Below are 24,156 nucleotides of genomic sequence, written 5' to 3'. Positions count from 1 at the left end.
TCATTGCATATCCGATAAAGATTTAAATAAATAAAGTTATATAAAATTGCGTAAATATTGTGATATAATTAAAACGATTTCTCTAATTAGCACATTCAAGAAAACAGCAATAATCTCATGCGATCGAACTAAGTTATGCAGATCGGTGTTTTCGAGGCAGAGGTCACTAAATATAAATAGGCATAATTAAGGGTTCAGTACAAAGATAATTTTTATATATGGATAAACATCCTGAAAACAAAAGATTTTTATTTTACTTCATTATTGTCGACTTGAAATAGAAAATTAGAGTATTGGGTCAATTGTGGGCTCTGATTCCACGTTTTTCTAATCTGGCTAGATGGAATTTCACAATCATCATCGTCATTACAACCCATTACCGGCCCACTAAAGGGCACGGGTCTCCTCCCACAATTAAAAGGGGTTAAGACTGTAGTCCAGCACGCAGGCCCAGTACGGAATGGTGGAAGTCACACGCCTATGGGAACGTTTTGGGAACTCTTAGGCATGCAGGTTTCCTCACGATGTTTCTCTTCACCGTTGAAGCAAATGAGGTTTAAATTCTTTAAAACGCAAATAACATGGAAAAGTTAGAGGTGTGAGGGATTCGAGCTCGACCACACGAATGTGAAGTCGAAGTTCTACCCACTAGGCTGTCGATATTATCACAATATGTTATTAATAATGACTGGCACTGTAGTGAACGTGTCCTACGACACGTTCATATTCCTAACGCTGGGCCTGTTTTTTTTTTTTTTTTATTAATGATAGGCCAGCGTTTGACGACAATCATGCCCGTTAGAAAGCAATGATGAGGTCTAGGTTGGAGCACGCTTGCCTAGAAAAAGCCTATTCACTCTAGCCTTGAAGGTACTTAAATTATACGTGGCAGGAAACACAGTTACCGGGAGGGCGTTCCACATCTTAGCGGCACGTATCAGAAACGTGGATAAAAAACGTTTCGTGCGTGTTGATGGGATATCAACCACATAAGGATGCCACCGCTCTCGGTATCTCGCTGTTCTGTGGTAGAACGGGGAAGGGGGAACAAGATTGTGAAGTTCCTGAGCACACTCACCGAAGTATATCCGGTAAAAAACCGATAAACAGGCAACATTGCGTCGGTGCTGGAGACTATGTAGTTTTGCCTGTGTTAACGAATTGTCGCCTATAATTCTCCTGGCGCGACGATCCACCGAATTCAAAGCTTCAAGTTGGTACTTGGCAGAGCCACCCCACAGGTGACTACAGTACTCCATGCTTGTTCGCACTTGAGCCTGGTACAAATGTGGTGTATTAAAATTTATAGACGAAAACTCAACACCTAACAATTTTAAATCCCAACCTGGGATTCCATACCAGTACCACGTAGAACACGCTAAACATAAGACCGATGAGATTTTCATATTAAAAAAAAAAGCGATTATATTCTGTTGGCATTGATGTCTTGCAATAATTCCTGTATTAAACTATGTTACTAATTTATGTTTGAGGTAGGCCCTTAACAGACTGTATGCGGAAAGATTGCCATCACTCTGCAACCTGTACGTCACTCTCAGTGAGCAACAGTTTTGTAGTTGCGAAATAGTATGATGAATGATGATATGAAAACTACTGTTTATATTTTTAAGTATCTTAGGTCAAGGGAGAAACACTCCAAAGAAATATTGAATAGTAGCAGGCGTTACTTTGCGGAAATCCATAAAATATTATGAAAATTAAGCTTCACAATTTCTTCTAAATTTTCTATACTCCGCGAACAGCAGGAGAATTTGTATGGTGTAATTTAATATCAGGTTACCAGGTTGAAAAAAAAAGAAAAGCTGCTAACATTAGGTTTCGTAATCGTAAGATAATCTAAGGGCGAAATTTATCTAAGGGGATTAGACGCGATAGCTTTCAAATCACAAACTAAATATCTTATTTTTTTATTTACTTACTGATCCGAGTCTCTCAGAGAAAACACTGAATTCTACTTCTTTATTAAAAGATTAGCGGTAAGTCATATATTAGTTTCAACTATTTGATATATGGCATTGTAAATTGCAATAAATTTAAAAATACAATGCAATAGCCGTGGGTCGGCAAGTCAGCGGCTTTATATTTGTCTTATATTTATATAACATGATTAAATAGTAGGTATAAATAAATAAATAATAAATAAATATACTACGACAATACGCAATCTAGCCCCAAAGTAAGCGTAGCTTGTGTTATGGGTACTAAGATAGCTGTTGAATATTTTTATGAATATAATACATAAATACTTATAATATACATATAAACACCCAGACACTGAAAAACATTCATGCTTATCACACAAACATTTTCCAGGTGTGGGAATCGAACCCACGGCCTTGGACTCAGAAAGCAGGGTCGCTGCAAACTGCGCCAATTGGCCGTCAATCGGTATATAAACGCAATGGACAGAAAACTCAAGGAACTAATATTAAAACAAAGAAAAACACTTTACTTCATACTACTTAAGACATATTTTAATGAAACACACTCATTTAATAATGGGAATACCGTATTGTTCGGTTACTGGTGATTAAAATCTGCGTAGTGCAAAAGTCAGACTACCTCCCCGGCGCAGCGGTGAGCGCTAGGGCATTTTGGGAATTTAAAATTTCTGAATTTACTCTGGTCTGGTCTAGTAAAGCTTCGGCCGTGGCTAGTTACCACCCTACTGACAAAGATTTGCCGCTAAGCGATTCAGCGTTCCGTTACGATGTCGCGTACAAACCGATTACAGTATGGGTATAATATTACTGCCATACATATCACATCACATCTAACCATCAACTTGTATTGATATAGAAAAAAAAGTTAGATGAATAAATAATTCCAATACACGCCTAGTAAAATACCTTATAAACGTAGATTGAATATTAACACATAATGACAGAAAACTGTTACAAATTATTACATAAGAAACATTTATTTTATTGCCTTCGATTTCTAGCATAATCATCGACGGCCTAGCATTAAAATTCAATATTTATATTATCTAACTTTTTGTTAAGTAGATATTTGAATATATTTTAGGCCGCGATGAGGCTAAGCGGTCAGTGTTACTCGTTTAATATATCAGTAGAAACTAAACTTTACGGACATTTGCTTTACGGATTAATTTAGTAACCATTGGTTCGCGTTATTCTAACGCAATTTATATATTTTAAGCTCTATAGTACAAAAATAATTATTTAAATCAGTTATAATTTGTCGGAGTTATGGTGTAAAATCGTCTAACACTCATACCCTCTCCCGAGCTTAATGTCGGGATAAAAAGTATCCTATATTACTTCTAACACTTCCAAGAACATGTGTACAAAGTTTCATGAGGATCGGTTAAGTAGTTTTTGCGTGAAAGCGTAACAAACAAACTTACATTGACTTTTATAATATTAGTAGGGATCTATACTTCTATACTAATGTTATAAAGCGGTAAAGTGTGAGTATGTGACACTGTCGGGGGTAATCTCTGGAACTAATGAACCGATTTTGAAAATTCTTTCACTAATATAAAGCCACATTATCTGTCATTACCATAGGTTATACATATTAAACTAAAAATAACTTTGCGTAGTAGTCTGATTTGCAAAGTAAGCCTGAGAAAAAACGGTCCAACGAAAACGTTCCCTACGAACGCTGCTTTAATGATGGGAGAGATGTATGAAAAAGTTCCCAGCAGCATATGTATAACTTGACGGCCGACTGGCGCAGTTGGCAGCGACCCTGCTTTCTGAGTCCAAGGCCGTGGGTTCGATTCACACAACTGGAAAATGTTTGTGTGATGAGCATTAAGTGTTTTTCAGTGTCTGGGTGTTTATATGTATTTTCTAAGTATTTATGTATATATAATTCATAAAAATATTCATCAGTCATCTTAGTACCCATAACACAAGCTACGCTTACTTTGGGGCTAGATGGCGATGTGTGTATTGTCGTAGTATATTTATTTATTTATTTATAACTTTTATATTCAAGTAACATAAAGTCGTTTTATATATAAAAAAAAAAACAATTGAAATCGTTAGGTCATGTTTATAAACAACGGAAGTATGTAGTGTGACGATATAGTCCCTCTTTAAAAGTTCTAAGAAACAGTCCGCGACAACATATCAGTATTTTTTAAGGTTGACTCATACGCGGACGAAGTTCTCTAGTATTGGGGACCGTTAGTATTCACATAACGTCGATAGTCAATTTAATAACATGCAACCAAGATTCTTCAATAGAAATATTGTACTTCTATTCGTACATAGAAATATTGAGTATTTTGAAAAGAAGACTGATTTAAACCCAAAAATTATCACGCGATATTAAAAAAATTAGTGATACCAAAATACCAGTGATTGACGAGATAATGGGTAGACATAATTCTCTCGTGGCGCGCATTCTAGCACTCCCAACAAAAAACGTTACAACAAATAACAATTTTACGGTTATAGCATTAGTAGGAAAGGACTTAAATTAAAGAAGCAATATTAATATTAACAATAATACCTAATAAATAATAATAATTCTTTATAAGTTTTTAACAGTTTTTTTTTTTATTTTATAAAATTTAACATTATAAAAATGATAATGAAATGATATAATAATTAAATGTAAAATGATTCTTAATTTTCAAGCAAATGTTCTAACATTGAATAGATTAGTTCTAAAATAGAATTTTAAATAATAATAACGATTTTGCAGTACTTAAAACCTAAAAGGTAAAGTTATTTAAAGTGTCCAGTATGGTGCTGCGTCTAAGCCTGTCCCAGGAGGCCGTTCTTGTTCTGAGAATGGCATAGAAGTTGGGAACCCTCGCTGTAGCAAACTATTATTAATATATCAAACCCTCCTTTCGTAAGTCAACGAAAATATAAAATAATAGATGATGCGCAAGGAACGTGTACTAACACTATCGGATACGCGTTGCGGCGGCGGAAAAGGAAATGAAAGTTATTCGCGCGTTGCTCCAATATAACCTTCGGCGTAACACTACTGCGCATAGGGTATTTCACTATCACGTATTGCCGTCCGTGAAGTATAACGTGCTGGCCACGGGACAAATTGCATCGCGTGAATTTTCTCGTGATGTGAGTAAATGTATGGGGGCCCATATTGCTTTGTAGTTGTTATATTTCCGTCACTACAAGCTTTTTTAGACGCATAGCGCGTCCTGTGGCAAGCACGTATCTTGGTAATCGAAAACATGTCTTGACAGGAAAAATAAAAAAATTAAATGATTTTGTTACCACACTTGTGTTTTATGTTTTTCACATTACAACACTTGTGTTTTTTTTTTCGCTCACTGAAAACTAAACACGTATGTATATTGATATGGTTTCTTAATATAGCCGGGTAATTAAGTTTCTTTTATTTTTAATCCAAGCAAATACCGCAAAAAGGTTAAAAATAGGATTTTTCTGTAAGCTTACGTTTTATATAAACTTAGAACTTATTGAGAGACATCTCAAGGATTTCATTCGGTAATTTTTTATAAAATAATATACAATTGCTCTTGTTTTCCATTGCCATTGTATCTATCTATTTATATTGTTCGGTATCATTGACTATCTTATCCCTCGTTTGTTTATCCCTTGTCAATAATAAACTAATAGTAACTTATATTGTTATTCACAACGTCGTGCTGTCATGATAATAGAAGCACATACCTCATGTATATATACAGAAAACCATGCATCGTACTAAATATTCATTTAACTGTAACATAAATCAATGTATTTTTGTTTATGGATTGAACAATAAAAGGAATGGAGGAATAAAAAAAAACATTGTATCTATGACTGGAATTCTTCTCAAGATGGCGCTTCAAGATTTGGAAGACGGTTGGGCTGACCGAGTATAGCTGAGATAAGGTCTAGAAGAAGACAAAGTTGTGGATTCTTCTCGATATACCAATATTTGACGGTGTGCAGGCCTTTGGACACCTGTTTTCCTGGGATAAACAGCAGCCTTTAATACTCTTTGACCTTTCTTCTCTATGCCAAATGAAGTTGATTGGTCTCTTAGGTAAACATTGTCGTAGTAAAAAAAAGAAAATATTGTGTTTTGAATTCAAATTTTTAGAATGTGTTCTGTTAAAAAAAAAAAATTAAAAAGCCTTTCATTCTACTACCATAATTATAATTTTTTGTTAAGATTAATATTAATGTTAGTATTACAAATTGTCATTATATAACATTTTTTTATTTACTTATTTATTCCTTCATTTTAATTCACAGCTTATTTCTGAAAATTAAACACAAATACAATCCTTAAAAGAATACACTAACTTATAGCATCTACACTAACAAATTTAAATTACTTAGAAATAATTTGTATATATTTGTAGTTAGGTATCTGTTATTATAAATAAATTTAAGGATTATCTACAGAAACTTTAGTTAACATTAAAGACGATTTGTATTAGTATTTACTGTTATTAATGTGTTTATGACATGTTAAATTATATATTAGTTTATTATTATTCTATGTATTATTTTTTTGTGCGATTAGTTCAAGTATGAAGTTATTAGTATGTATTTTTTTTTATTATGCACAACCTGCAGTCTGTTATCCTTTTGTTTTCCTTATCCTAAGGTTGCCTGGAAGAGATCGCTTAGCAATAAGGCCGCCTTTTGTATACTGCTTCTGTCTGTGTTTTTTTAATTCTTCTTCTGTATTTTTTGCGTGCAAATAAAGAGTATAAATAAATAAATCAAAAAATTTCGGTGAAACCGACAACCACCCATAATCTTCATATCAAAATTTAAAATTTAATAAGCTTAAACTTGGACATTAATGTTAAAAAAAAAATTTAATTTAATTTGAATTTGAATTTTAATTCTATTTAATTTTTTAACGTTATAACCTTATTAATTAGTAAAATATTTTTAGACATTTATTTTGTAATGTAGTTATATATAAAATTTAATTAATTTTGAAATTATTTGTAAACGTTGTGAAAACCTGTAATAAGCTGAACATTCACTTAGCTCACAACGTAAAACTTGGACAAGAAAAAATGTATTAGCGGTTGGTTTTCCTAAATAAATAAATAAATAAATAAATATGGAACTTGGCTTTAAACGTTTAAATAAACTTACAGTGCAATATTCTAGACTAAATAAAATAAGTAATTCATTTAAAGGAAATTGCATACAATTTTACAATAAATTACCAGTGATATCCTGCAGATGTCTCTGAAAAAGATCAAAGTTTGTATTAAACGTAAACTTATAGAAAAGTCCTATTATAGTACCTATTAAGGACTACGTCAACGATAAAAAAGCTTGGGTGTAAATTATTGCTCTAATACTTTAATAGTTTTTAAATGACGTTAATGAAGTGAATAACAACCGGCTATGTTTTGTGAGCTTCTTCTTAGATCAGGACGCGTTTGGAACCCTCGTAGCTTTAGTTTTAACTTGACGAATTTATTTATCGCCATCAACTCACTCCTATGTCATATTTTACATGTATTTACGCATCAAAAGTGCCATCTATTGAAATAAATAGTTTTTGATGGGATCTACTAACTGTGGCTAGGGCTTGAAAGAAGAACAAACTATCAAACACACTTCCGCATTTCTAATTTAAGTTTTAAGTATTATTTTTATATATTAAGTAATTCAACATAATTATGAAATAATGAACATAATACCCAAAAATTAAATCTAGGTACAGTTATTTAGAAAGCTAGACTTATTTCACCTTGTATTCCAGTGATAATTATTGTTATAAAATCTGTTTACTTATTCCAATACGTTTTTCATAAGAACAAGACATAATATATCCTGTGCGTTATATTACTTACGTAAGCATTTAGTATTATATTTACGAGTTATCATTTACAACAACCATATTTTCACTAAACCTTGAGTTCAAAGTTCAAAGAACGTCTTCTTTAATCTCTGACCGTGTATGTAAACGTACTAGATAGTGTATCTACAAGCAGTGGAGTGCAAAGAGGGTATGCACAGGGTATGCAGATGATATAAAATTAAGAAAATATCGATTACGAGTTATAAATACTTAGGGGTAGGCTTTTTATAACAAATAGTACTATTTCAGACTGAAATCTTATAACATCCTGCCGATTGGCGCGGTGGGCAGCGACCCTGCTTTCTGAGTCCTAGGCCGTGGGTTCGATTCCCACAACTGGAAAATGCTTGTGTGATGAACATGAATGTTTTTCAGTGTCTGGGTGTTTATCTGTACATTATAAGTATTTATGTGTATGTATTCATAAAAATATTCATTAGCTATCTTAGTACCCATAACACAAGCTACGCTTACTTTGGGGCTAGATGGCGATGTTTGTATTGTCTTAGTATATTTATTTATTTATTTATATTTATTCTAATAGTGAAAGAGTTATAAAAAATCAGTATCGTACTCGTGCTTCGGAGAGCACTTAAAGCCGTCGGTCCCGGTTAACATACCATAAGATAGTAATCGTTGAAGCTCACCAACCCTTATTAAAGCAGCATTGCGGGTCTATGCTCCACAACTAGATTGTGGTCCTACTAATATTCGTCTAGAAAATTCTAAAAGTTAAAAAGGCATATACTAATTTCGGCATCGACGGTAGGAGAGCCGTAGCATAATTGGAGAAAGCGCTCAGGCCACGATTGCCGAGAGAGTCGCAGGTTCAAATCCTGTCGGTTCCGAAAATTTGTATATGCTTTTTAAATTTATAAAAATTCTAAAAGGTGTTTTAAAAGGTACAGAATAAGAATATTTGTAGTAGTAGTAGAGCTTTTTGTGACAGCGGCATGTTGCAGGACTTGCTCCTTACATGCCCTGTGAGGTGTTGCTCTATTCATAGGCGACCACTCACCATCAAGTGGGCCATCTGCTTGGTTCGTCGATTGTGACTATAAAAAAATAAAAAAAAAGTTTAATCGCTCAATTTATTTTTATTCCAACATCACAAGTATTGTTTCCTTCCATACTTTTCAGTGCTGCTTTTTTCCTTGATACAGTAAAGTAACTTCTTAAATAGAAGTTCATGAAGAGAACGAAGAAGGAGATTATGCAGGAGAGGCAGTAGTAGTGGAACAAGGCTGGAATGGGGCACGGAGTTAACTTCTGCTGGTAGTAGAGATTGCATAGCACCAGGATGAATTGTATCTGAAATACAATGTGGAAAAGGGTTGAGGTTTGTTTATATCTTTTGTAGCACAAAATAAATAGTTACTTAGTTATCTTTAGTTCAAAAAAGAAAAATGTTTTATAGCAATCTAGTGAAATTATATAAAATCTATGGCATACATTTTATCCTTTGCCAAACCTAATCTATCCGTGGGACAAGATTTAAAATTTTTAATGCAAGCTACTCGTCAAATGACTAGTCAGCTCTTTTTTTTCAGAGGATAAAAAATTAATTAAGTCCCCAGCGGGGCTAAGCACAGGCAGGAGACAAAAATTAAATCCCCCGATTATATCCCCTGACAGGGGATATAATTAACGTGTCCACCTGCTAAAGCACGGGAACATGGAATAGGAGAAGTTTACTCCCGTTTATATAAGACTTCTACGTATGTTTGCGTGATAACTGATAACTGTATTCACCAAAATGTTTTTATTTGTGATATTAAAATAAACTTTATTTAAATAGATATAAGTCATAATAAAACTTTCAATTTATTAAAAACCTTTTTTCTATTGTTAGTGTCGTTTTTTCTGCAAACGCAGAATAAGGCGAAAGATAAATTTCTTTATGTTAGGGTCGATAGGTTTGCATGTACCGGATGGCTATGTCAGTGCGCGTCATCGTCATTTGTTTGCTTTACCATGGTGCAGAACTAAATTGACCACGCACTGACTCGTGCGCTACGCTTGCTCAATGACCTTACTCATAGTAATTCGGAACTGGACATATTTCACACCCGCCGCTTCAGCTCCAAAAGCAAATTAAAATGTTATTAGAGAGTAGGTAATCTAGGATATTAATTATATGTTTGAATGTTTTGTTTTTATTATTATTTTGAATTTGAATTTTTGGTTATTGTTTTATTTTTAAATACTTTTAATTTTTAATGTTATATAGCTTATTTTTATTATTTAATTTAATCTAATTTGTTGTAATTATTACTCGTTTATACATTCTTTTAATAGCCCCAGGTTTTTTTTTATCAGTTCCTCAGTTTAATAAGCAATAATATAATATCATTGATAACAATCAGTATCACTGATAATGTGCAAAGGCTTACCAACTGAACTTTAGTGAGGTGCTTCTTCCACCAAACATATTTAGCGTACTCCGGTCCTAATGACGAAATCCCATAGTACGCGTACATCAATACATGTACGAAGCTGTTTATGAGCCCAACCACCACGAAATGGTCCGCAGGGTAATACAGCTGGTAAAACCAGGCCCATGTAAGCATGAGTGTGTGGTGGAAAACATGGAGGAAAGTAACTTGATTCTCCTTCTTACGGAGCACGAAGAATACCGTATCTAATAGGTCGATGTGCTTTGCTATAAAATATGGTGTGATTTCGGAAATAACCTGGAAGATAAAAAGTCTATAAACAAATAATACGTGCTAGCATAAGCGTGCAAACAAACAATTGCTCTAACAATATTAACAGGCGCATTAAAAATTTCATAACATTTTAAAATAAGAGCACTATTTAGATTTTTGGAGTGAAATCTTCTATAAGCTTCTTAGCTTTTTTTGGTGAACAAAATGCGGGAAACTCGTATCATCGTCACCGCACGCTGCCCACGAGCTATATGTATAGAGTGTGTATAATTTCATGGATTTAGTTTTAACTTTTATAGGCAGTCCACAAAGACTGTTTTTTTGACTTACCGCTTTTAAGTCTTCACCTTTAGGGCACCGAGTTGTAATAACGCCGTGTTTTACAATATATCTTGTATACTGAAAAAAATAATCACTTAAATTAAATTACACACATAAGGCTTACTACTATCCGCTTAAAACAGTATTATTCTGAAATTTAAAGTATTATAATTTTGAAACATGGATCAATAATATAAAAATAATAATGACTTAAGAGATGGTTGTAAGAACCCAATCATAGACTATAATTATAATCATATACCATTATTTACCAGCTAAATTATTAAATTTATATTCATTAGCTTTACTTAAAGGTTCATCACCAACTCACAGTAAAACTATATTATATTATGTAATTACGAACGTTTCACAAGAGCTGTTTTGAATTGTGGTGACCCAGATTAGTGTTAACGCTCTACGTTTGAAATGTCAAATTAAGGCGCTTCAAGAATGGTTCCGAAGCAAAGGGCAAGTAGGTAAAACCAAGCAGGAATAATTAGGAATAAAATTTGGATTCAATTATTTAATCAAAGAATAGGGAAAATAATACGAGTTGCCAGTAATATTCACAACTCTTCCTAATATAGGGTACTTAAATCTTTATATCATTTTTGCACGCCTCATAAGCGAAGCGTTGAGTTGGGTATTACTGTCAGAGTGATTCTCCATCTTAAAATGTCCCTTTTTTTTCTTTATTGCTTTTATAAGTCTATATAAATAGACAAATGTTGAGAAAAAACACTATTTTTAACACTCATGATATTTTAAAATTCTTTTTATTATTTAACTAATTAAAAAATTGTTTAAAAAATTTCTGTCTGTATGTGCGGATCCCGTATCTTTTGGTCACGATAACGAGCGAAATACTTCACTTATCGAGTTGATTATTTTCTTATAGGCTGCAGTATTTTGAAAAATAGAAGCCTATTACTTTTCACAGTATAATTAGATGAAGTTTAATTATTATTAACAAATAATCTCAATTTTATTGTAATGAATGAGATTATGCGGCGTGCACTTTTGGATTTACCAACTATTTTTTATCTATAACTAGAAATTAAAAGGGTACAGGAAGGTGCACCGAAGCAGTGTGGCTGACAAACTTACAGATGGAGCGAAATGAAAATCAGCACCTGACATTATTTTAGTGATATATATATAATAATTTTATAGTTATGATAAGTATGTGGCAATTTGCCAATTTACACTGTTAGATCTATTCTAACTTTGTTGTATTTTAGTTTAATTAGGATACAATACTTTTCTAAGCGGTGATAGCGCATTGGGTAAGAGGTCGAGTTCGAATCCCATCACAAACCTATAACTTTTCAAGTTATGTGCGTTTTAAGTAATTAAAATATCACTTGCTTCAACGGTGAAGGAAAATATCCTGAGGAAACCGGCATGTCTGAGAGTTCTACGTAATGTTCTCAAAGGAATGTGGAGTCCACCAATCCGCACCGGGCCAACGATTTGGACTTAGGCCTTAACCCCTTCTTTTTGTTGGAGGAGACCCGTGCTCTATAGTAATAGGTTGATGTGATGATGATGACTTTTCTAAGACTATATTGTTGGAAACGTGTTATAAGCAAGAAACAGAATTTCTATATTTTGGAAGAACACAAAACATACTAACGCTCCGTGTCCAAGCCGCGCTCTAAAGTTTTCATTAGCTTTAAGTTTTCATTATCTTCCGCGAACCATACGAATTTAGAATAGAAAAGAATAGAAAAAATAGAAAAAACACAAGGAAAACAGTAATAGTACTTAGTGCTAGGGTGCCTTGTAACTAAAAGTGATAGTGTAGGTTTTAATTTTAATCAAACCTCCGCGAAATTTATTTGACCTCTTTTAGTTAGCAAACCTTTTTATTTCACCAAGTTTTTTTGCACATACATATGTAAATTTGTCGTTAAGTACCTACTGGATTTTTTTTGTTTTTTTTTTTTAATTTTATAATAAGTAGGTATGGAATTTTTAATATATCGTAATCATGACTGAAAATACCTAATTTCTGTTTCCAACAGTACATAAAACTGCTTATTATATCTCGAAATATATTTACGTATGCTAACGGTAGTTTTAAGTTTAAAGGAAATTAATGGATTTTATTTAACTTTTCGCCAATATTGGAGCAAGTTTACGTTTGCTAATATAAGAAGATATTAATGGTAATAAAAATAAAGGATTTTTTATTCATTTACATTCGTGTTCATGCCTAATCTATTTCATTACGATAATTACATAACTTTGTTTATATTTTCGTAACTTTTAGGTGTTTAAACGCAAAAGCTTCTTAGTATAAGTATATTAAGAAAATAAAATAATAACTGAATATTAGTATTTTATAATTTAATTAATTCTGTAATTTTAAATGCGTTTACGATGGTTACTTGTAATAATTTTAAAGTTGGTCAAAATGCGAAAATATACCTAAGTATTTTGGCGTCTCATATCCGGTGTGTCCAATTGTGTTTTATAATTGTTACTGATCGTGAGGTACCTACATGTATTATCAAATTCAAATTCAAAAAATGTTTTATTCGCGTAGACCTTATTACAGACACTTATAAAGCGTTCATACATTTAACATGTCACACTAATGTTAGTGATGATGATAACTGCATTCTTTAACTTAAAACTGAAGCTAGCAGGGTTCCGAACGCGCCCTGGTCCAAGAAGAGCCCACAACAAACTTAGCCAGGTTTTTTTTTGTTATCACTATCTTACAGTAACATTACGTACTAGTAATCTGGTCGAGACTTTTTATGATTAATTTAGTGATCTTATTTTAGTCTAAATTATTATCTATAATTTTTGACTCTTAAACACTCAACGAATTTAATAGTACGCAAAAATTCAATTCAAACTTATGATTGATTTTCTATTATTTATATCCAATTTATTAAAAATTAAAAACAAAAGTTTTCTTTTCGATTTTTCATATTTTCTATTTTATTGATTTATCCATAAAGAACAAGTTTTGATTATTTATATTTGCCTTCCTTTATTATTATAGCAATCTACCGTACTCACCAAAAATACTGCATATGATGCGAAGGCAACTTGAAAGATGTTGTAAAACAGCAGTGCGTTCTTCAATTGAAAAGGTTTTCTGTTTTTCATGAAATTCGGTAACAACCTCAGTACTAAAAATAAATATGATAGTATGACGACCGCCAGACCCAAAAATGTTTCTTCAAATGTCCATGTTTGAATTGTAGCTGGAAGTAAAAAATACGATTAAGAAAAGTAGCGCTTCTCGGAAAACTATCCAGAAGCGAAGCACAAGAATATATTCCCGTCTTTTGGCTTTAACTTGTACCCTTCAAACTAGACGTATTTGTTTCCTAATACCTTTGGTCCAAGCAAGAATGAATAATCATTAAATAAATAAAAGTACTACGACCATACACACATCGCCATCTTGCTCGAAAGTAAGCGTAGCTATTTATTAATAATATACATAAATATATATAATATTCAACGGATGAAAACTGAAAAACTGAAATTCATGTTCTTCACACAAACAATTTTCCAGTTGTGGAATCGAACCCTTGGACTCAGAAAACACGGTCGCTGCCCACTGCGCCAATCGTCCATATTTACATTATATAAATATATCAAATTTAATGTATCCGAAAAGTTATAAATTACACCGTACAGATTCTCCTGCTTTTCGCGGATTATAGCAAATTAAGCTAAATTTTCATAATACTGGTTTAGTTTATTATTCTTATTATTATTAGTCGGTAGTAGCACAGATAACACTGCTGTTCGTTTTCCGTAAGGCTGCCCAGTCCACCGGAGCGGAGCGAGGCTGCGGAGCGAAGTGAGAAAGTAATACGGAGTGGAGTTGCTGTGTTTATCAATATGCGGAGCTTGGCCGTACGTACGCTACGATTTCACCGCTGCGCTTCCCCGCACGTGATTCTCCGCCCTGTTTCCCCGCTTACGGGTTGTATATGATTTTTGAAACTAGCTCGAAAGTCCCAGTCCACTTAAGAGGAGCGGAGATTTTATGCAATTGAAGGTTAATATTTCTTCGTTTCTCGGCTCCGCTGCCTCACTCCGATCCGGTGACGGGCAGGCTTATAATCCCTTAGGCGCTTCGTACGACTTTCACGGGAAGAGGAGGGGTGGGGGGATAACCGTGTACCACTCTGACGTCATCATGCGGGTTCAAATCCTGTTAGTTCCGATTATTTAATTGATATTTTAAATGTATATATTATTCGTTAACATAACATAAGTTACGCGCAGAAGAAAGTTGCGAGTGATAATATTATTGTAACACTTACATAGATCATGGCTTTCTTTGCCATTTTGTAATAATGACTGGTCAAATAATGAAGCCATTGTAAATAAAAATCACTAGAAATTTATTTACTTATCCTTCAGTAGGTTAAAGGCTTACTACTGCGCTCAAGACTACTTCCGATACTAAACCGAATACCGAATCTGACATAGATAATATACATATTTAGTTAACCTGTTCAATATTCAATTCAAATTCAACTAAAACAAAGAAATTTCTTCATTCGGCATCGTTTATTTGTCACTTGAAAATAATCCACATTGCTCTGAGTTACGAGCTAAAATGAGTGGATGTAATAAAATGCCTATTACCTGTCTCTAGAATATAGAGGTGTTTCGAAAAATTATCTAAAGCGATAAGACCGCCTTTGCGCATCTTATATATATGTATTTTTTATTGTTTTGTTATTTCTTGTTTTCGCTTTTAATTTGTGCAATAAAGGCTTTAACTATCTTTCAAGATCTAAATTAGATTAGATAGATTAGGTTAGATAGTCTAGAGAGTAAAACTTCGGCCTCTCTTCTCAGGGGGACCGAGTTCAAGCCCCGGCAACTTAAATATCACTTTCTTTAACGGCGAAGGAAAGCATCAGCATTCAATTTAATGTTCCCAAAGGTTACGAAGACTACCAATCTGCACTTGACCAGAATGGTGTACCTACTGCAGCGTAAACCCTTCTCATTCTCATTCGGCGACGCGCTTTCTGAGTCTAAAGCCGTTAGTTCGATTCCCACAACTGGAAAATATTTGTGTGATGAACATCAATGTTTTTCAGCGTCTGGGCGTTTATATGCAATGTGTATTATGCCTAAAATAAATTATTCATCAGTGATCTTAGCACGCATAACACAAGCTAAGCTTACTTTGGTGCTAGATGGCGATGTGTGATTGATATTATTATTATTTATATTCTGAGTGAAGACCTGTGCCCTGTAGTGAGTCCTGAAGTAGTGATAAAAAATCGAACTGGTGGTTCCAGTTCGACTTTTTATCACTACTTTTGGTATCGTTTAAATGGAAGTGGCTCTAAGAAGTTGGGCTGGCCACGTATATCGGAGGACAGGTGGTGGAGCCTGAATTGGCAACCGTGTACTGGACAAGCGTCAGCTGACCACCAGTTCGTGATTACATTTTCAAGGCAGCAAGGTAAAACTGAATGCAGCTCACCAGCAGTACAAGAAGAAGGCGTGCTAATTAAGAGGTCTTAATCCATCAGTAGTCTGAGATGGGCTGCAGTGGCGTGCATAGAGGGAGAAAGGAAGAAAATCTCCAGTATGAGCTATGAATGCTGGCTTTTTATAACTCTTATAATGCCTCTCCTGAAGTATTTATAACTCATACTGAGTTTTTCTTCATTTTATATCATCTGCATACCCAGTGCATACCCTATGCACGCCAATGATGAGCTGACGAGTAACCGATATCAGGTATCCTGCATAGCAGCTAACAGAAGATCTCTAGATACACATGCATAGAATTTTCTGCTTGCCTATTTCTAGCTTTGCCAAGCAGTGATACTTTCTTCTCAGTCGTGCACTGTTGACGGAGTGGTCGTGGCTGCTGGAATGAATTGCATGGCGTTAGACATCATTGGATCGCACGGCTTCCCGAGCGAGTCTTTACGAGATGATATTTAGTGAATTTGGTCTAGTGAACTCGTTGCTTCTAACGTTCTTAAAGTCTTGAGTTAACTTAGGACAACAAGGTTGGTACTAGCCTCTGGATGATCATGTGCCAGAATTATTTGAGAATTTATTATGAAACCTTACGGAGAGATGGAAATAGAAAACTTGTAATGAATTACTTAATAGGGACAGTTGAGTAAAGTTACTTTGCTTTATGCTGGGCTATAACATAACATATATATTACGTTGAATGTTATATATTCAAAGTTGAATACTTTTTGTTTTAGTATAATGGTAATTTACTTCATCTAAAACACAAAACATACATCGTATAGTGTTATTATATAAAATGCCAGTTCTTTTACATATTTTTTATTTGTCAAGAAATAATGAAATTTAATTAATCAATTTCAACCAAAGTTAATGTTATGAAAGAAACATACATAGATACAAAAACGAACTTCTTAAGAAACTCGAACGAAGAATTTGAAGTAAGTCAGAAAAGAAATTCCTGGATGGTATCCAACAGAACACCATGTATATAATTAACAAGTAACGCAGCACTTTGTATTTAAATATGTCCTATTTTGGAGTAACCTAATCCGTATTTTATTTAAATTTCTCAAATGTAAATACTACCTATATAACCCCACATAAGACTGGAGGGGGATATAAATCAAAGCGCTTTTTTTACTCGTTTCGGAACGCAGTTCCGGTTGCCTGTTCACTCTTGACTTTTTAAGCAATTGAGCGATGTACTTGTTATTCACTCTTGACTTTGAACACAGCGAGAAATCACAATGAGCACCGGGGTATAGAACAGTGACCCGAAAAACGCTAGCAGACCTCCCAAGTCCCACTAAGTGGGCAAACGTCATCAAACAAGTCACAGGGAGGTATGAAACTGTAAAATTTGGAAAATTCCTACATGTTTCTAATACGTTATAGTCTAATTTCTAAAATTAATAAGGGCTTAATTGCTAAATTTTATAAGGGGTAGTAATGAGTCTTATATAACCTCAACCAGGCTAGACCGCTACCATCTTAGACTACATCATCTCTTACGTCATACTAACTATTAGTGAAATACATCTGTGGACGTCCATCAGTTGCTATGATTATAATGGTGATCAAAATACTGCGATACTTGCGAACAAAAGCCCGTGCGGTCACGTCACGTAAAGGTTTACAATCCAATACGAACGAATTGCAAATGAGACAATAAGTTTCATTGCCGTATAGAATTTGGCAGGCGTGAATATTACTTTTAAATAAAACACCGTTTGCTGAAGCTCGAACCTTTCTATGGTATAATTAGAAAAAGTTCTTATACTTTATATATAAATCTGAAGAGTTTGTTTGTTTGTTTACTTACTTGAACGCAATGATCTCAGGTTTTATTCAGAGTTGAAAAATTCTTTCAGAGTTAGGTAGCCCATTTATCGAGGAAGACTATAAGAGATACTAGAAGAGATGAGGCTATAATATATCATCACGTTAAGAACAATAGCAACATAGCACCAATAAAGAATGTTTCAAAATCAGGGTTTTTTTTCTTTTGAGTGCGTCCGCTACGTGCGCTGCATAAACGGTTAAAGTTTAATCATGCATATAAGTGGTAAATAAAAGTCCAAGACTTATATGCGGACGAACTCGCAAGGAATCGCTAGTCCTCTATATACCTAATAGAAATATATAACATAAAAGAAATATCCATTTTAGTCACAAAAAAATCAACAAAGTTATTTAAATTGCGGCAATTCTATTCTTACACATCCACGACAAAAACTAAGCCACTGTGTGCTGAAACAGTGAGTTTACTCCGTGATACTCCATTATACCGTTTAATAATCATGCAGCTGGAATAAGTCATCGTCGGTAGCCTTACTAACACTCTATAAAACACTTATGCCCATTTTCACTAAACCTAGAAAACGCCTGAATTGGATGTGTAATGATTTAGGTGGTGCTAATAGAAAAAAACATTTCACCAACGCTCTATTGAAATCTCTATCGTGAAAGATAGACGTATGCCTAGGAAAATAATTAGATTAGGCATTGATTTGTTAGGCGTTAGTGTAACGTGCATTAGGGTCTTATTATTAAAAGCGGTACACCGTCGTCGGAATAGTTTTGCAGTGTTCTGTCGCACTTCAGCAGATAGCACCGTTTGAAATGTCAGAGCGTGGAATACACTGCATAATTATTATCACGTAGTAAAATCATTTTAAATTAGAAATATAATAGAATGATCAAATAAATATTTTCTTAATATTTTTATATTTGCCTAATATTTCTAACCATAAGCTATTATTCAAGGAAAAGTCTGACATGTCTACTTGTACAATTTAACTGCAAAATGGAACGAATCCATACATACTCCATTGTACCTGTTCAGTTTTCCATACAAGTAAGTTTCTTGCCAGCATCTTTACATCAAAATCTGCAGTCCGTCAACGCTGACAACAAACTGACAAGCTCGACCTGTCAAAAAATTCTGTAAAATAGACGTACTCGAACTTCATATTGTTTTGATTTGTAGAACTTTCGTGGAAACTTGCAAGTTCGTACAAAATAGCTCTCCCCACACTAAAATTATCTTTATAGCAATTAGAAAATTTGGGAAATGCTACATTTAATAGGATTATCTACGCTTTTGCCTCACAACTGTATAATAGCTACACTGCGTCCATTATGCCATATTGCTCACAATAATGCTCTCAATGCGTTGTTCTAAGAAAGGAATTGAAAGTCGTGAGTGCATTTAAGTAAATGAAATATTTACTATTACAACATTACTTCGATTAGCGCTCCTTTATCTAGTAGAATAATGCATAACATTTATTTTGCAAAGAACTTTTTTGTACTTATTATTTTTAATTAACAACTTCAAATAAGTTATTCATTCCAAGCTTCGTGTTTTTATAAATATTATTCAATACTTTTATTAATCAAATAGGCAATTTAGGCGCCGCTTTTTAGTATCGTAACGTCAAAATAGAATGAACCAATTATACCTTATCGTTATATCATTAAAAAAATTGTAGATTACAAAACAAGGCGAGGCGCACACAAACGATTAAAGGCGAGGGACGGTATTATGTAAATCGATGATCGCTGGGTTTTATCCCTGATGTTTACTTCGATCGCAAGGAAATAAAACCAATGGTTAGTAAATTTATATTTATTTAAAAGTTATATAAACTCATGGAATATCCGGTAGTATTTGTTTGAATTGTTTTAGTTATATTAGTAGGCCTAGATTATAAGCACATTTGAAATATTACATACATTACATATCCCCATTGTGCACGCAAACTTAGTGCTAACATAGGGTATATTAGGACACATCAGCAAAGCCCTTACACAGACTAGAACCATTTGTGTATCTGCTGTCTTCCAGGCCTATGTTACTGCAACAGGTTTTATTTAATAGTAAGATTTATAAACCGAATCGACCTTATATTTTTGAACCCGTGCTTTTTTCATGTTATACTTCTATTGGCGCGTTATGGAAAAATTATGAGAGTAAATTTTTACGATGCGCGCGCGCACCGTCCCAAAAAACCGACACGATGAAGTTAGCTATAAGGTTTGACATTGTACACTTTCAATTGTCAAAGTCTGCGGGCTCATTCCAGCAATTGAATTGATTCAATTGTACACAAATCTCTAATTTGAATTTTGCGTGAAACTTGAGTCAATTAGTATTCCAAATTTAATTATGTTTATTATGTCCATTAATTATGAAGAAATAATTTTATTGTTATATTCAAGTAAACTTTATTTAACAAGATAATGCGTTATGATAAAACTTTCAATGTATTAAATACCTTTTTTCTATTGTTAGTGTAGTTTTTTCTACAAATGTAGAATAAGGCGAAAGATAAAATTTTTGTAAAGATTTTTATCTTGTTTCACCAAAGAGGTATAACTTCTAACTAGTGTTGCCCAAATTCAGTCTTGGTCTTGCAGTCTTGGTCTTGTTCTTGCGTTTTTGCAAGACCAAGACCAAGAACAAGACCGCGTATTTTTAGCAAGACCAAGACCAAGACTGACCGTGCAAGACTTGAGCAAGAACAAGACATAGCCTGCAAGACTCTTGCGTCTTGCAGCTAGGACTTAGCGCTATTTCACGGAGTAGTTAGGTGTAACAGTTCGGTGTATAGGTAGGTAGGTACGCTTAGGAATTCTATGAGACGCAAAAAACTATATCAAAGAATATGAAAAACTGGACCTATGCGCATTACGACTAATACCATAAACATAGCGAATAAAAAAATATCTATTAAAATCAAACTGAGTGCATGCATAGTTATGTTTTAACCATCGGCACTTTGATAATGCGGCATCAAAGGTTTTGTACTTACTTCTCAAAGAAATTTGCCGCTTTTCGGAAGTACATGGTTATGATACACGCGCCGGCGGCTTCTTTTGAAATCTAAAACAATCGTTGCCGCCGCGCCGAAATCATAACATTTGACACTATTCATGCAAAATAATTTCGAATTTTAAGAGTACCTACAGGTGTTCCAAAGAATAAATAAGTTTCAGAGTGCTTAGAATGAAAATGAATACATTATACTGATCACGCAAGTAGTATTATGATTAGGATAAAATGGTGAGGATAGGTAGTAGATGTCATAATAATTCATTCTAGTAAGTAATTATAATATTGATTACTTATATGGTTTTAAACTAATTACTTAGGTACTATTATTGTACATTTAGTCATTATATTTCTTAAGTTTTTACAAGAAAAAATAGCAAAAAAGTGTTCGAATATCTCTGAGAGAGATGATGAGAGTAAGTATTTACTAGCTGTGCCCGCGACTTCGTCCACGAGGAATAGTAACTTTGGAGGTATAGTGACGTTCAGGATTTATTTATTTATTTTAAAACTTCTGTCATCAAACATACAAACGAACTCTTCAGCTTTATAATATTAGTATAGATGCACGCCAAAACATTCACTTATATGTAAAGAATAGTGATTGGCACTAATTCTTTACATATATTTTATTCACGGGTCGCGTCTGTACAAGTAGGTAATATTTAGTGTGTGTTTGTACGCCGCACGCGGCATCGTTCGATTTGCGGCGGCATCCTTTTCATAGAGCCGGCACGTGGCGAGGTAAAAAGCAAGGAAACGTACTATAAATGAAGGAATTATTTTAATTCCAGTCATTTCCAATTGAGCTGTGCTTCGATTCTAACTTAATAATTGTTTTTACTAATTCTCGTTGTTTTCTAAAAACGTATCACGTGTACAATTTAATATGAGTGACGAAGATTCAAATTATTCTAGTCCGAGTAACGAGAGTTTGAGTCACAGATCTAAAAGACCCAAAAGCAAATTTAAGGAGTTTTTCGAAATAATTCATGCATCCCAAACTGCCTTGTGTAAATTGTGCCAACATAAAAAGATTGAAATAAAAATGAAAAACAGAAACACTTCAGGCTTAAGGAAACATCTAATGTCTTTCCACAAAAAGGAATCAGAAATATTTCTTCCTGTTAAACCAAAATTAAGTGGAGATATCACAAGCTTTTTAGTAACCGCTGGAAGAAGTGGACAGGTAAGAATATTTTTTTAACAGTTAAAAGAATTTTAACTCCGCGTAGCTATTCATGCGATACTTTCAAAAACGCCATTAACTTACGTAAGTATTTTTGAGTTAGTGGTGTTTTCATCTAGGGGTGCGACATATTAAGTATGTAATTATCGTCTTAAATATTTTTTATAAACACCCATATTTTCATTTAATCGGCCAGTAACAACTAAGTACTTTATTTTGGTAAATTACAGTACAGTGCAACCTTAATATAACAAATATCAATTTAACGATTTTCTCGATTTAACAACAACAAACCTCCTCCTCTTATACGCTCAAACCTAGTATGTTTTAAATAATAACACAAGATTTATTGTTTTGTTTCAGTCGGAAAACAGCAGTGACAACATCACGACAGCTACAGTTGATTGGGTGGTGAAAAAATATCTTCCCTTCTCATTTTTCGATGACGAAGCTACACAAGTATATTTTCGACGTATTTGCCCTAATATGGTGTTTCCTAAAAGGTCTACACTTAGAAGGAAAGTCAAAGAGCGATTTGAAGAGCTCCAATTGAATCTCAAGGAACGACTTCAACCATTATCATCTAAAATGTCGTTTACCATTGATGGGTGGACGTCAATTGCTGGTAGGAGTTACTACGGGGTTACTATTCATTATATAGACAACGAATGGAAGTATCGATCTGTAGTTCTTGATTTTATACCATCACGCGGTCGACATACTGGGGAAGATATTGCAACGATTTTCCATGAATGTTTATTGGAATATGGCATAATTGATAAAATACAAGGTATCACGGTCGACAACGCAACTGCAAATACCAAATTTATGTATGAACTGGGCAAACAGCTGCCGCCACACTTTGATTCAGACAATCAACATTTCCGGTGCTTTGCTCACATTTTAAACCTTGGTGTACAAGATTTATTAAAGACCTTAGCATTACACTGTGAGTCTGACACTAACGCGCAAGATCAGCAGTACGAAGACTATGCAGACGAAACTGAGGATGAGGAAGATGAAGAATCTGCACCAAATATTGCTGACTCGCGTACATCTGTAACAAAGTTACGCAGTATTTCCAGTAAAATAAAAAGAAGTGAGATAGTGAAGAAGAAGTTTCAGTCTGCTTGTGAAGCAGCTGGCGTGCCATCAAATCTAAATGCCATTCTTGACTGTCCAACGAGATGGAATTCCACACATGATATGATTGGATTTGGTTTAAAAGTGAGAGCGGGCATTGACATATTGTGCAGTTCTGTCACCGAATTGAATGATTTTCAAATCACAGCTAATGAATGGCAGGTACTCGAAAAATTACATAAATTTCTAATAAACTTTAAACTTTTAAGTACAAAACTTGGTGGAGACAAATATGTTACGTTACCGCTAGTCATTGTATCATTTAATCTCTTGCTAGATAAAATTGAATCCATGGTAAAACAGTTAGATGAGAAACCTAATCGATCTGAAGTGGATGAAAGGCTCATTCTAGCTTTCCAAGCAGCTCGAGACAAAATGCTTAAACATTACAAGAAGAGCAACTGGATTTATTGTACTTCTTTAATTTTAGACCCAAGGCATAAGGCTCAGACTTTTGACCTGACAATGTGGGGGAAGCAACTTAAAACAGAAAGTCTGCGCAAGTTCAATGAACTTTATGAAGAATATAAAAGTCTACACTCACTGAACAAATCTCTGGAATTACCAGAAAAAGACAATAAAGTATGTGATGAAGATGAAGACGTAATAGACTTTGATAAACTCTATGAATGTCCCTCGACGTCATCTGGATCTTGTCTTCAAGGCTTAGTGATAGACGA

General features: G+C 34.0%; 1 protein-coding gene across 1 annotated transcript; it reads right to left on the bottom strand.

Moving 5' to 3' along the window:
* Positions 1 to 8,907: 8,907 nt before the first annotated feature.
* Positions 8,908 to 23,626, bottom strand: LOC120626038 (elongation of very long chain fatty acids protein 7-like; the record flags this gene model as incomplete). Its single annotated transcript, XM_039893319.1, has 5 exons — positions 8,908 to 9,132; positions 10,215 to 10,514; positions 10,821 to 10,889; positions 13,848 to 14,033; positions 23,591 to 23,626. Coding segments are annotated over 5 exons (816 nt in total), but the record flags the coding sequence as incomplete, so codon positions are not given.
* Between the last annotated feature and the right edge of the window lie 530 nt (positions 23,627 to 24,156).

Source organism: Pararge aegeria, chromosome 8 (genome assembly GCF_905163445.1).
Source record: "Pararge aegeria chromosome 8, ilParAegt1.1, whole genome shotgun sequence".
NCBI classification, from domain to species: Eukaryota; Metazoa; Arthropoda; class Insecta; order Lepidoptera; family Nymphalidae; genus Pararge; species Pararge aegeria.
The sequence above is the reverse complement of the archived record's forward strand: the minus strand, read 5'-3'. Positions and strand labels throughout refer to the sequence as shown.